At 39.2% G+C, this 15,520-nt stretch overlaps 1 protein-coding gene across 4 annotated transcripts in view; it reads right to left on the reverse strand.

Moving 5' to 3' along the window:
• Positions 1 to 15,520, reverse strand: part of tsnare1 (T-SNARE Domain Containing 1) — a 314,760-nt gene that overhangs the window by 188,654 nt on the left and 110,586 nt on the right. For all 4 annotated transcript variants that reach the window (XM_085290554.1, XM_085290558.1, XM_085290555.1 and 1 more), the window contains exons 3-4: positions 9,502 to 9,579; positions 7,960 to 8,029 (exon numbers count right to left, since the gene is read on the reverse strand). In XM_085290554.1, coding sequence (XP_085146680.1) covers positions 7,960 to 8,029; positions 9,502 to 9,579 — 148 coding nt within the window. The remainder of the gene's footprint in view (positions 1 to 7,959; positions 8,030 to 9,501; positions 9,580 to 15,520) is intronic.

Here is a 15,520-nt window from a genome sequence, read left to right on the forward strand (position 1 = left end):
AAATCCTTATATTCAAATCATTTTCTGAAGTATCCAGCCATCCAGCAATCGATCCCCAAGTCCTAGCCTTGAAGGCAGCTAAACAGGGATCTACCTCACCAGCCACCACTTCCAGGAGGAACCTGAGGCATCTCTAGCCACACAATATCTCCATGTTCTGGGTCTGTCCTGGGATCTGCTACAAGTAAAACAGTCTGAAAAAATATTCATTACCTTAACAGAATTTTACGTCAGAGTAGCACATGATATAATTTTAAAAATCAATCTTACAACATGACTATACATTGGCTATTCTCCTAAAATTGTGGCATAAAAATATTTCAATTAATTGTAGTCTTGAGCATGTCATATGTTTATTTCCAAAATAGCGTCAGCAGACAGTTAAATGCAGAGGGGAGAAATTTGAATATGTATCTGAAACATCATGGGAAAATGTATGCCTAATAACCTATTTAACGGTACAGTAGACCTATTTTACTTTCTACGAATGCTAATCTGAAAACTTAAAAAAAACCTAATTTTTTTACATTTAAATTTTCCAAATATTCATATTTCAGTCGCTATTGTTCCATATTTGCCAGTAACATAATGTGGAGTTTTGCATCTGCAGAGAGGTTCTCATTCATTTAGGGGCGCTCCCCTCAAACACTGGCCCATTGTACTTTGGCACATTACTGCCAGAACATCTGTGAATGCTTAATATGCTAACAAAGACAATGACACTCAGAGGGTGCTGGCCATTAATCCACTTTTCGCCATGTGCATTTCCACGATTACGGGGCGGGTCGAATTCTATTAAGCAAGAGATTTGGTGGTAGGGGTGAGGGTACCATTCTTACCATAAGCACAAAGAAGACTTGCATTCATTTCAAAGGACAACTGCAGCATATGAGTCTATAGGGCCTTTTTCAGAATTAAGTGGCTTGCGATCAGAGTGCTGTAGTTCTCCACTTGATACTACCGTCCATGATGAACCAACAGATATTAAAGGTTCTGATGGAAGAAATAATCCCCACCTTTTGATTGGGTTAGCCAGCAGGTTGTCCTGAAAGAATATGCTTTGTGCAATTAGCAAAATAGTTACTACAGGCAGTAAAACTAAAAATGAAACCTTAGAACATTTTCATGTAAAAATGCTTTTTATAGCTGTAGGGAGTTTGAACTTTTTACCCAATTAACCCTTTAAGACCTACCATAGAACCAAGTCCGCCAGAGCTTATATTATATTTTTACATGGTGTGGTGCCATTTTTGGGAGCATTTCAAGTTGCTATACATCAATACAACAATTATAGCCCAGATTTTAATAATATGTATTCATTAAGTGCATAGTAATTACATAAATTGCAAAAAAGTGCAATAAACTACAAAAAAATTGAAAATCGTTTTTGCTTTTCTAACATATATTTCTAGTTAGAGAAATTTAAGAGGTTTATCCCTCAAAACTGTAAATACAAAAAAGTTGCACAAAATAGTTTCCTACCACAGGAAATTTATTTTGAGTGTCTTCATAGTTTTATTTTTGAAATACACCAATTTTTATACACTGCAGGAAAAACGAAAATATATATTATACTGCAAATTTGCAAAAAAGCAGCATCTGCATCAAAATAAACTATTTCCAGCACTGCAATATGAGTCCTAAGCATCCCAGAAATGACACAGAAAGTCATAAAGTCAAACATAACTTTTAAAAACACCAGTATAGGCCCTGATGCCCTGATGGTAAAAAAAAAAAACTACATTTCCGCGAAAATGACGTCACTTCCGGTTTCGGGCAGGTAATGGCGGACATGCAAAAGTTCGCGCTGACGTCTATTCCAACGTAGGAAGTGTTATGAACAGCTGATCGGATCGGCAAAGCGTGTTTCTGGAATATTGTGTTTTTGTTGCTGCAAGTGCTTTTTATGCAGTTTTTGCAAAGCTATATGTAGAAGGAAACCGTGACCGAGGACAAGCTGATGGCATAAGATGTAAGTACAACTCCTCCGGTTTCATATGCAAAAAAATTTATTGCGCCACCTTACGTGGTTGCAGAGCTAATGGGATTTAAAAATAGTTACGTAAAACAGAGCGTGCCCGCTCCGACCGGCTCTAAAGGGTTAAACACTATGTGACTTTCACTTTCCTAAATCTCTGTAATAGAATTGGGGAGGGCAAAGTTAACATGAATAGATAGCTATTCATGATACCTTTACTGTTACTGCTTGAAATATTTCTTAATTACAAATCTGTCTATCTGACCTTTATCAAGTATATGCACAAAATAAAGAATTATTTAAATCTCATGTAAGTATAAATGCTGAATTCGCAAATAGTACAGAATTATAGCCAACTAAATGTTCTTGTGTTTACAAAATAAATTATATTACTAATACTGGCACATTCACTGCTTCTGCACATCAATGTGCTACTTTTAACTACTTTGTAGTTCAGGCAAGTTTCAATCATCTCTCTGGCTCTCTGTCTTCCTTATTTCACCCCAACCGGTTGCCGCAGATGGCCCGCCCCTCCCTGAGCCTGGTTCAGCCGGAGGTTTCTTCCTGTTAAAAGGGAGTTTTTCCTTCCCACTGTCGCCAAAGAGCTTGCTCATAGGGGGTCATATGATTGTTGGGTTTTTCTCAGTATGTATTATTGTAGGGTCTACCTTACAATATAAAGCGTCTTGAGGCGATTGTTGTTGTGATTTGGCGCTGTGTAAATAAAATTGATTTGAATTGAACCGAACCAGATGTTCAGATCATCTAAAAGGCTAAACTTGGAGGGGTCACGAGACAATTAATGTGAAAGTAAATCACTATAATTTTGAAATATTGAAAGATTTCGAAAGTATTAAACCAAAAATGTTTTTACTTATTATTACTACTAGTATTATCGTTATTATTATTACTTATATTGCTTTGTTTTTAAATGATTAAAGGAGCTACCTGTTTTCTGGTTGTTTTCAAATATACTAGCTTTACTATCGACACTGTTTCAAGGAGAATCAAGTCATTTGACACTGGCATGCCTCATCTACTTCTCAAGCTAAACTTAAGACTTGAGGTTCCCATTCCTACTGTCTGTATAGGCAGTTAATCTCGTTATTTGTGTTTGTGCGACATCTCAAGAGTTGCTCCAGCTTGTCCTCTAGACCCCCTTATAATTTACAAGACAAAGAATACAATTTGTGTCTGTGTTTATCAAGGGTGTTCTGAAGGACAAAGTGAGTGCACAAGTGTTTTCCCCAGTTAGTTTTCCGTTCATTGTCAGGTGAATACACCTTTTACAAAGATGGGAGAAACAACGTTTAACATATGAAGCCCATGTCCTGCTGTGATATTTCCACAGCAGGACAGCTAAGGTGAGGAAGAAAATATCTTCACGGCAGCTACTGACAACAGCTTATGACGGTGTACATGCAAATGAATACTCTATATGCTATAGTAGCTACTGTATGTATTTTTTCATATGTGTACATCTTTATATCACCACATTAAGCTTCTGATTACCCGTGTTTACAATGTGATTAGTTGGTTCTGGCAACAAAACCTGCATGAAACTAGTAGGTATTCCTCCACCACAGCATGATAAGGAATGAAAGAGGAAATTAGACTGTGACTTTGAAAGATGCTGACTCAAGCAAGCTTAATCAGAGAGAATAGTGGGGGATGTATTTCATTTCCCTTTTCTTACAGTGGAGTTAAGTTCTGGAAATGGCTTCACAGGCAGTATAAAGAATAAGACTAGTTATTCTCTATGTAGACATGGGTACATCACTATTGTTTTAATCTTTTCTATAGTAGAGGCTCCTATATGGGGACCTGACCTTATCTGGTCTTAAACCACAATTTTAAAATATGCTGAGTGTGGAAAATTCAAAAAAGGACCACCTTGTTCTGCTACGATAATGTGGTTTGGTCTAATTTCCCGCAGAAGCAGATAATTGTCCAGTTTTAGATACCAACAAATCTGCACTTGAAGCTTGGCGTGTTACAGTGTGCAGATTAGGCAGACTTTCATTATATACATGATAAAAGGAGCTAAATGAAAGGACTGAAAAACAGGCAAAGTAAGTTAAAATTCACTGTTCACTGGGATGGATAAGTGGTCCAAAAATTAAAAAAAAAAAAACCCTCATCATCATAAATGATCAATCAGGAGTGACAGTACCTTAAACCTGTGCATCGGGGGTCAGATGCAGAGCGTGAATTTGTGTGTAAGTGAGCCATGTCTGTGGCTTTGACAAAACTGCATTAACTGATGTTTGAAAGTAGGCTGAAATGGCAGGTAAGAACTTTCTGACAGGTTTAATAACATCATTGTCACTGACTCACGATTGTAAGGATGGTATTTACTCTCTATTTACTCTTTATGGTTTTGATGAGTCAGCAAAAAGCATGTTCATATAAAACATTGGGGTTTGGTTTTAGGCAACAAAGCTGCATGAGGTAACCTGTGGACATCAGCTTTTGATATTTTTCCAGAGTGAGAAAGATTTCTAGTAAATTTCCAGAGATTCCAGAGTGCATTTTCTGTGGCTGATGTAAGGCCAGTTTCACCTGAAAATCACTCTCACAACAGGATAAAGACTACATACCACAACGTCAGCAAACTTAATTTGTGCTGTTTTTTGAGTTTATATGTTGCTAGGCTAAGTTTTGAGCAAATTGTGTAGCTTTAAAGATGTTTGATTGGCTTTCCATTGTCCTTATCCTCCTGTAACTATAAAGTTGGACCCACATCCTTTTTCCTTTTACTTCCTCGATACAAGCAGCTTCCTAAATTGTTTTTCTGTTAGTGCTGATCTTGTGTGAGATTTTTATGTGCTGCACTACTCTCCCCTATAGAGATTGACAGACCACGTGACTTTCGCGCATTGCATGCCGGGAACTCGTGGCAAAACAATCCAAGTACCTGCATCAAATGCAAACGTTCATTCTTCGGTTCCAATAAATTCTTTCTTTTTCTTTGCCCCCCAAAAAGGTATGTACAAAACGAAGGAGAACAATGCCGGTCCGTACAAAGACAGACTTGATGAAAAGTCAAAGAAAAGATACGAGGAAAAAAAAATCAAAGGAGTGAAAGGGTCAGACCCTTACGAGCACACAGAGTGGACAAAAGACGTTAGCGTGCTGCCCAACTTTCACCACGCTCATATTTATAATCATACGGTTCTTGGAGTGAGTGCATACACTCATGAAGTTTAGTAACTTCAGGTCACTGCAACAAGCCCAGGTACAGTTTACCGACGGATGGGTACAGGACCTTGAAATGCACCGTGTAGAACGAAAGACCATCGTACGTATCATAAGTTTACCAGTCTCACAAATCGTCGTCATAAATACACATTCGTTAACCGTTTATTAATAGGACCTTTGAGCTCAACGGTAATTAATTAGTAGTGGAAATAATTTCTGGTAGCATTACAGAAATGTAGCAGTGACAATAATATTGTATGCTGTAATCGTACTGGACAATTAGTGATACAAAAAACTGTTTTATCCTGTGAATAAAAGTATATGTTTTTGTCAGTGTACCATAATAACAGAAGTGAAACGCAATATTGTGTCAGGACAATTCACTATTTATGCACAATAAACAAAGGAGCATAGCGCGACAATTTCTGTTCAGCGCCAGACTTGCTTGTAACCTATATCACCAATTATGTTAAGAAAAATGACATATTAACTACTAAAAAACACTGACCTTCGTGTAAATGCTTGGAGCAGACTAACCTGTGAGCTGGAGTGTTCTGGGACGTTATATTTGATCTTTGAATGGCTGCAATCCAGGCCACCCGTCGCCTCATTGTTACTTCGGAAACATGGCTCGAACAATTTCTCTTCAACGACGTAATCCGATAACAACCGATCTCTTTACCCGTCGGCTTCCCGTGGCTGTCATGCGACCGGCTATTGCAGTTAATAATACAACAGCTTCTTGACATTTTTGTGTTTCTTTTTATCACTGTATAACTGATTTCAATTGAAAGCCTGCGTGCGCTAGTACCTCTTGCCACGAGTTCCCAGAATTCTTTGCGGTTTTACCCCTGAGTGATGTCACATTTTCAATCTCTATAGACACTTTCCAATATAAATCCTACACTGTACTTTTTTCATCCTGAAGAAGTCACTGAATCCGTAAATAGCCCAGTTTTCTTTGGTTAATGTGTGGTCATTACTAGAATTTGTTAGGAGTTGGGTTCTGGTTATGTGGTGTTTTTGTCTGTATGTGTTTTTTGGTGCCTCCCTTTTTGTATAGGTAGGCGGGGCAGTGAGTCACTGAACCTGGCACACCTGTTACTCATCAGATGCTTTCCTCAGAAGTGTTCTTTAGGAGCTACCTGACAGAAGACTAGTGTCGGAGTATTGGCGTTTTTTTGGAGCGTCTGAAATTCTGCCCCTGCCTGCTGGAGCCCTTGGATTATTTTGGTGACTGTAAGTTTTGTTTCCTCCCTAGGATTTTGCCTCGACTGGTTTGTTTTCCGTCTGGAGGTTTTGGCATCAAACAGTACCAAATCGAGTGCACTACCTGTGTGTGTTTTCGTCACCTGCACGTCCTGGCTCTGCGTCCCCATTCATACACTGTATATATTTTGTCCTTGTAAATACCTCCCCCTCACTGTAAATAAACTGTCTTCACCGCAACTCTGCCTCCGTGCGTTCTGCTTCCTGGGTCCATCTGCATTTACCATAACAGAATTAGGTGAAAGTAAAATTATAATTTTACTTTCTTCCAGCATTTTTAACTTCCCTTTAACTATATTTTATAGCTGCAGTACCTAATGCCTTTCACAAAAAAACTTGATGTTCAGATAAGGCTTGTTGTTTAAAAGGCTCCTGACCACATACTACAGTATAACATACTCAATTCTTCAACATTGTGTGTTATTAAAAATGGAGAAATGGCTGACATTTGAGCCATGTTCTTGGTTTTTGCTTTTTTCAGATCAACACTTTCATGCTAACCTTACAAGTACTGCCTTTATTTAAAATGCATCTAAGTCAATAGAATCCCAGGAGGAAAACAACAGTTCAATAGGCATTTACAACAAAAATAACAGGTCAGTCAATAGCCCCTTGTCAAGAATGCTCCACATGGTGCCTGCTTTGTGTAATAAATGTACAAAAGATGTTCTTATTGTTAAATGTCAAAGTAAAGCGCTTTTTTTGTTTATTAGTTATGTAGAATATAAGAGTTGCAAAAAAATAAAGCAACAGTGTGGTCACAAAGAGGTCAAGAGGTATGTTGTTCGTTTTCACCGGATAATTGCTAATTAAAGCCTTTACCCCTTGCAGTGGCAGAAAACTTTAGAATCAGCAGACTGGCAAGGTGAAAGCATTGGCCAAAACCATAATGTCATTAAGCATGCTCTTTGTGAATGTGCCCATAATATGCAAAATGAATCACTTTGTGCCTAACTTTATCACTGGTGACAGCAGATAACTGTTGCATCCACAAAATATGCCAATCAAAACAGAAGCATCTAGATAATGAGCTCTAAAAGTTACATTTCTGACAAACTACAAAGCCTCTTGAACAAACAGTGAGAACAACTGAATAACACAAACCACCATACTGGATGCAATTTGCATCAGTCGGAGGTGCCGCATCAATACCGTGCAAGGAAAATGGGAAGTTGAAAATAAAAGCAGCCAAGCATTGTCAGTAAGTCTCCAAGGCTATCATAAAAAAGTGTTCAATAGAATTGATGACATGCCAGCAATCACAGTGGGATGTAATGCATTTTAAACAGATGCAATCATCTTAGATTGGACACTTTGTCATCAGTGTTGAATCTGGTAATTGCTGGCAGCTCAACTAAAAAAGAACAATCAATACATAAGAGGGTGGTGAAACAAAAAGAAAATAAGCACTTTTCTGGACAGCGGAGATAAATGTAACTCTTACACTGAAGTGGACCAGCAAGTATGTAGAATCAAAGTATGTGGTTTTATATGGCGTGAGTGCTACTCACAGACTCTGTCGGAGCTCTGCGGTATCTCTAGACGTTCCCAGTGACTGAAGATTTTTCTCTAGTGTGACCACTGGAGGAACAAATGGATGATACAAATGTTAAGAGGTGTATTCAGGCCTCACAAATACTCTTTCACACTTGATTTGAAAGAAAAACTTCGCTGAAATTTGAATCATTTCTACATCTATTCTGTCCCTGTTAAGTCTCTGTTAAGGTAGATAAAATGTCTTATCAAGATGATCCCAATCCTAAGCAAAAGTAGTTCACTTCAACTCTCACACTGTTTCCACACTTAGCTGTATTTTTAGATACCCTTAACTCAACTTTAAATCTGACCAAACCAAATTAACATTTTATCTTCAAATTAACAGAATTTAAACTGATTAAACTACTTAACCATTATTGAATTTTTCAGGATATTATTACTACTTGATCTGACCTCAATTCTAAATTAAACCCATAAAATTTTTTAACTTGATGTGTAAATTAGGTTGAAATAAAACCCAGCTACTAATCTTTCATCCTTAGTTTTAAAAGTACCACTTTTAAAACTCAAACCTAAAACCAAAATATAAATTTGCCTTAACTCAAATATAAATCTGTTGTTAGTTATAATCTTTAAATAACCTCAGACTAAACTTAGCATTAAATTAACCCAAAAAATATTATCAAAGCTAAAACACAGAGGATACAGTATGGCATTATCTCTCACTAAATGGAAACCAAGCTATAACTTTTATACCATATGCAGCATTTTCATATTTCAGTTCACATCTAATAAATAGTGAAATGGTAAATGGCCTGTATTTGTGTAGCGCTTTACTTAGTTCCTAAGGACCCCAAAGCTGTAGCCACAGCTGCCCTGGGGCGCACTGACAGAGGCGAGGCTGCCAGACACTGGTGCCACTGGGGCGCCTCTGACCAGTAGGCAACGGGTGAAGTGCCTTACCCAAGGACACAACGACCAAGACTGTCAGAGCCGGGGCTCGAACCGGCAACCTTCCGATTACAAGATGAAGTGCCAACTCTTGAGCCACGATCGCCCCAGTGATGGCCTTGATCTTAAATCCAGAATTAATGCCAAAGTAAACATGAAACTTATTTCAACCATGAATTCAAACATAGCTCTGAAATGAAAAGTTTCAGAAGAAATTGAAGTTAATTTCAATTTCCAAAACTACTCTGTAAAGTTTTGATCCTATCAGTATTCCAAGACACATTGACTAATCTTAAATTGGATTTTTATCCACAAACCTACTCTAATTTTAAAAACCAATGACCCCAATTCCAAATTTAAGCCATGCCAGTTTTAAATGTTACAATTTAACCCTAATATAGTCCTCATTGTAATTCTAACCTCTAATCTAATTTTATCTAATCTTAATATCGAAGCAATACATTTAACCCTAATCTCACAAAACTAGTGTGGCCTGATCTGTGTTCAGACATAGACATAGACTAATGGTAGAATTCATAACAGAGCACTACTAAAAATATACTTAGTCAGTAGTTTTTAAAATAAAGCACAGACACTCATTTTACCATTGGCGTTGATCTGGAAGATATTGGAGGAGGTCTCCTGAAACACATCTTGCAGTTCTGAGGGGCTGACCTGTGTGGCTTTAGAAAAAAAAACAAAACATAATATGAGCACACACTTCTTAGCTCAGTGAAGCATGGAGCAGACAACATTGTAACAGCAGGAATGACAGCAATGAACCAAAAACCAAAACAATATCTAGGTTTGAACATTTCCACAAGAGTCTGTCTGTCCAGTGGGTTGGATTTTCTCATTGCCTCACTGTAGAACTGTGGCATCTGAGGTACTGGAACGGGTTTGTTTTTATCCCGCTTCTATGTTGTAATATATGCCAACACAACAGATGCACTTTTTTTTTTGCCTCAACCAGAGCCACGGGACAAATGACAAGCAACAATGGCCTGAAGATGCCCCCCACGACTGGCTGGTAGAATGCCACATTCTTCAGATTTCATGAAAAAGAGCAACCAGTGCCTGATCTGAATTGGTTTGGTTGACAAGACTATTGTTGGTGACAACCAGAATATACCGTTAATAGGAATACAAAGGATTCATCAGTTGGACTTTGGCAAATGGCTGGTTATGTACTTAGCATTGAGAAACTGTTTAAAAATTCTTCATTATCAGTAGGACTTTTTTGAGACCAAGCTGACCTGTCAAAATGAGATCAACAAACAAATATAAAGAATTTAAAGAACTGTCACATTGAAGTTGAATTAATTAAGTAATGATATATCATTAAAGTGTGTTATAGTAGAGGAACTGACATTTGCATGAATTATAATAATAGACTGTACATTGTTATGATAGTGAATAGAATTGGAAAATGAATGGACATCAAAGACTGCAGGAGCCTCTTAGGTACAATCTAACTGCAGTGATGATGATAGTCTGGACAGGGAAAATGACATGGCACTAAGCCACAGGCTGGCTGTGGGAGTTGAGAGTCTGCTGTATAAGTTATATGGGCAGAGCTATTTTCCTTGTTCAAAAGCACACGTCATTGCAAATGACAGGGAGGATTAATGGCCCGGTGCCATTACAGCAGGCTGAGATCAACATCACAACCTGCATAAGCTTCTCACGCCAGCCATTTCACCCATCCTTTTGTCAGATACTGCAGCCAGAAATGACTGCAATTGGCTTTTTTCCCTAGTGATATGGTCAAAATTATAGAGGTATAGAGAAAAGGTAGAGGTGTTAGAAAGCTCTAAAGTCAGAGGATAAGAGGAGCGGGGGATCAAATATTGGCATGAAATAAGGAGAGACATGCAGATAGAGGTGAAGTCAGAGACAAACCAAGGAAACAGATATTCATGGTGCGAACCAGAGCAAGAACTAGGAGACCTCCCTTTAGATCACAAGTCATTAACTGTACCCACTGAGCTACACTGACAAATCGTGCAGGCAATAACATGCTGGCATGTAGTCAATTGAGCAGTGTTACAAGATTCTGATACATTTGGAAATGGGTCATTTTTCAACTGAAAGACCCTTAATGCATTTTAATGTTAGCTCAGCAGACACACACATACACATCTTAACACAAGCATTGTCCACCTTGGCCCACAGTGGACTGCCCATAGAGTGGGTGACCAGTGCTGGCATGAAGTTTAGGGGCCCTATAGAAAGTATGCCTGCCCTCTGTACACAGGAAGACTAGGGGAAGGGATACTGGGGGCACACTGCAAATGTACTGAGGGCAAATCATATAATACTGAGTAAACTGTGGAGCTAAGCACTGTACTCAGTTTTCAACAATGAGTGCAGTTTTAATTTATATCTGCAGTACAGCAGATATATAAACTTGTCTGGTCACGCAAATCCAAAATAATTGTGCTTGTTCAAAGTAGAATTGGTAGTTTGCAATGGTTTAAACACTAAAATGTATTCAGTCAGTGAGTGAAAACTGTAACAGTACAGTTACAAACAAATACTATCTGGCTTACCAAATAACACACCAAAAGTTATGCTAGTTATGTGTTTTTAATGAAAAGCAGTAGCAACTTAATAGAGTGGTCTGGAAAAAGTAAAGAGCACACTGAACCCCCTTTAGTGTCAATAACAGTTTTGTATAGTTTCGAAGACTTTTTAGAAATTCTGACAAATCCAAAAAGTTTGCAATTATTTTTCTTGTAACTGTTCATCAAAAGACAAACTCTGCAATGGCATCAGTGCTATTCATTGTCTAGTCCTTCTGCTGCTTCACCCATACCAGCTTCTAGTATTGCAGATCTTTGAATTTATCGAAGCTTCATACTCAGGTTGCCCTAGATGCCCTATTTTACAGCGTCAAAGAGAATAAGAGAATATACAATACAGGAGAGGTATCTAAGTACAGAGAACCTCAGTAACTAAACCTTCGTTCTGTCTCAAACAGCATGTTATTAATTTAAATTTATTAGAGTTACTTTATTAGTTTTATAGGCCTGTAGTACAGGTGTGTGAGGTAATTCAAGCCTTGATAGTGGTTCAATTTAGGGTCGTCATCAGTGTTTTTGTAATCATTTCATGCTTTTATTTTATAGCATATTTAAAAAATGCCTAAAGTTTCCAATATTTTGACTGTTTGGGTATAGTTTTTCTTTATTTTTACTCCTTTCTACATTGTAGATACATACTGAAGATATTAAATATATGAAGCAAAATATATGGAATTATGTAGCAAAGAAAAAAATTATTAAATAACTCTAAATATGTCCTATATTTTAGATTCCTCAAAGTAGCCACCCTTTGCTTTGTTCACAAACCCTTGGCCTTCTCTCAATGAGCTTCATAATGTAGTCACCTGAAATGGTTTTCACTTCACAGGTGTGCTTTGTCAGGGTTCATTTGTGGAATTTCTTACCTTCTTTATGGGGTTGGGACCATCAGTTGTGTGGCCAGAAGCCTATTTGACAACTGTTAGAATTCATACTATGGCAAGAACCAATCAGCTAAGTACAGAGAAATGACAGCCTATCATTACCCTAAGAACTGAAGGTCAGTCATCCTGGAAAATTGCTAAAACTTTGAATGTGTCCCCAATGTGTCCCTCGCAAAAACAATCAGGCGCTGTGATGAAACTTGCTCACATGAGGAGCGCCCCAGGAAAGGAAGACCAAGAGTCACCTCTGCTGCTGAGTATAAATTAATCCGAGTCACCAGATTTAGAAATGGCAAATTAACAGCAGCTCAGATTACAGCCCAGATAAATGGCACACAGAGTTCCAGTAGCAGCCTTGCTAGGAAACCACTACAAAGGAAAAGCAACAAGCAGAAGAGATTTGTTTGAGCCAAGAGTGGAATGGTCATAAGACCAGTTTCATTTCAATTTAAATTTTTTTATTTATACAGCACCAAATCACAACAACAGTCGCTCAAGGTGCTTTATATTGTAAGGTAGACCCTACAGTAACACATACAGAGAAAAACCCAACAATGACCCCTTATGAGCAAGCACTTAGGTGACAGTGGGAAGGAAAAACTCCCTTTTAACAGGAAGAAACCTCAGGCAGAACGACGCCCTACTGGGGTGAGAGAAGCAAGACAGGACAAAAGACATGCTGTGGAAGAGAGATTAATAACAAGTATGATTCAGTGCAGAGAGGTCTATTAACGCAAAGAAATACTCAATGCATCATGGGAATCCCCCAGCAGCCTGCACCTGTTGGAGCATAACTAAGGGAGGATTCAGGGTCACCTGGTCCAGCCCTAACTATATGCTTTAGCAAAAAGTAAAGTTTGAAGCCTAATCTTAAAAGTAGTGATAGTGTTTGCCTCCTGAATCCAAACTGGAAGCTGGTTTCACAGAAGAGGGGCCTGAAAACCGAAGGCTCTGGAATAATATTCTTGTCAGTTTTTATTCATATTTATGTTTAAAAAACATTGTTTTAGTGTGTTGAATAAATGTTTATCTTGTTTGGCTTGTGGCCTAAAGTGTGCCTTGAGTTTTGGCCCCCTGTGCAATTGAGTTTGACACCCCTGGCCTAAGGGAAGCATGTATAATGTAAACAGAATTGGTCCTAGCACTGAACCCTGTGGAACACCATAATTGACCTTAGTGTGTGAAGAGGTCTCTCCATTTAAATTAACAAATTGGAGTCTATTAAATAGATACAATAAAAACCACTACAGCGCATTACTTGTAATAACTACAGCATGCTCTAATTGCTGTAATAAGATATTAACCCTAACCCTATACACATATACATACATACATATATATATATATATATATATATATATATATATATGTATATATGTATATATATATATATATATATATATATATATATATATATATATATATATATATGTGTGTGTGTGTGTGTGTGTGTGTGTGTGTGTGTGTGTGTGTGTGTGTGTGTGTATATATATGAATAGGATGAGGGACCTATGGATTCTTCGATACCCAACATCCACAATGACGGCGAAACAACTAGTAGCTCAGTGTTCCAACATTCGAAAGAAGGGACTGCTCTCACAGCTAGAGATTGACGAGGTACAACACAAATGCTACAGCAAGGAGGAGTCAGGACGCCAGGTCAGCCCCAAGTGCGATAGGAGAAGGATCGTTGAGTGCGAGAGGAACTGACCTGAAAAATAGGATCATGGCCAAGCTTGAAACCTGGATCCCCCGTAGCCGGTTACCAAGATTACGTGAAGTACCCTAAGAAGGTCTGCTAGATGATGTTAATGCAGCACTACGGACAATACCTACAACCACGATTACCGACACTAACAAGCTGATCTACAATATAGCAGCAGTGATCAGTGAGATGCTTGGCTACAAGTTGAACAGCCACAAGGGGCAGTACCCTCCATGGAGAAGGAGACTAGAGGGCAAGATCAAAGTAGCACGGAGGGAGGTTAGCCAACTAACGGAGTTGCAGAAAGGTGCGACAAAGAAGGTGCATAAGAAATACAGCAAGCTGTCCATACCTGAGGCCTTGGAAACTGCCAAGCAAAGACTCATAGCCTTGGCCAGCCGCTTGAGGAGGTACACCAGAGAGATAGAAGGCAGGAGAATAAACCAGCTGTTCCCCACAGAACCGGCAAAGGTGTACTCTCAGTGGCAAGGGAACAATAATAATAAGAGAACAGCACCACCAAGGCTGGAGACGGAGCAATACTGGAAGAGCATATGGGAGAAGGACGCAACCCATAACGGCAATGCTCAGTGGCTAGTGGATCTGAGGGCAGACCACAGCGACCTCCCTGAACAGGGTCCAGTAACCATCACAGTGGCAGATATCCAAGAAAGGGTCTCCAGTATGAAGAGTTGGACAGCACCAGGGCCCGACATGGTTCACGCCTACTGGCTAAAGAAGCTGACTGCACTCCACGAGCGTCTGGCAGCACAAATGAACCAGCTGCTAGTTAACGAGAGACACCCGGAATGGCTAACTGAAGGCCGGACGGTCCTGATCCCCAAGGACCCCAAGAAGGGACCGGTCCCCTCCAACTACCGACCAATAACATGTCTCAGTACTACATGGAAGCTTCTGTCGGGCATCATATCGGCTAAGATGAACAGGCACATGGGTCAATACATGAGCGGGACACAGAAAGGAATTGGCAAGAATACCAGAGGCGCAAAACACCAGCTACTGGTAGACAGAACAGTCAGCCGAGACTGCAAGACCAGACTGACCAACCTGTGCACTGCCTGGATTGATTACAAGAAGGCCTATGACTCAATGCCCCACAGCTGGATACTGGAATGCCTAGAATTGTACAAGATCAATGGGACCCTAAGAGCCTTCATCAGGAACTCAATGGGGATGTGGCGTACAACACTAGAGGCCAACTCCAAGCCCATAGCACAAGTCACCATCAAGTGCGGGATCTACCAAGGAGATGCTCTGTCCCCACTGCTGTTCTGCATAGGCCTGAACCCCCTCAGTGAGATCATTAACAAGACTGGCTACGGATACCGACTACGGAACGGAGCAGTTGTCAGCCACCTCCTGTACATGGATGACATCAAGCTGTATGCCAAGAGTGAACGAGACATCGATTCACTGATCCACACTACCA

The sequence above is a fragment of the Mchenga conophoros genome, linkage group LG11, assembly GCF_057382185.1.
Source record: "Mchenga conophoros isolate Kocher_MC1m ecotype Shallow Benthic linkage group LG11, M_conophoros_male_GT1.1, whole genome shotgun sequence".
Taxonomy (NCBI): Eukaryota; Metazoa; Chordata; class Actinopteri; order Cichliformes; family Cichlidae; genus Mchenga; species Mchenga conophoros.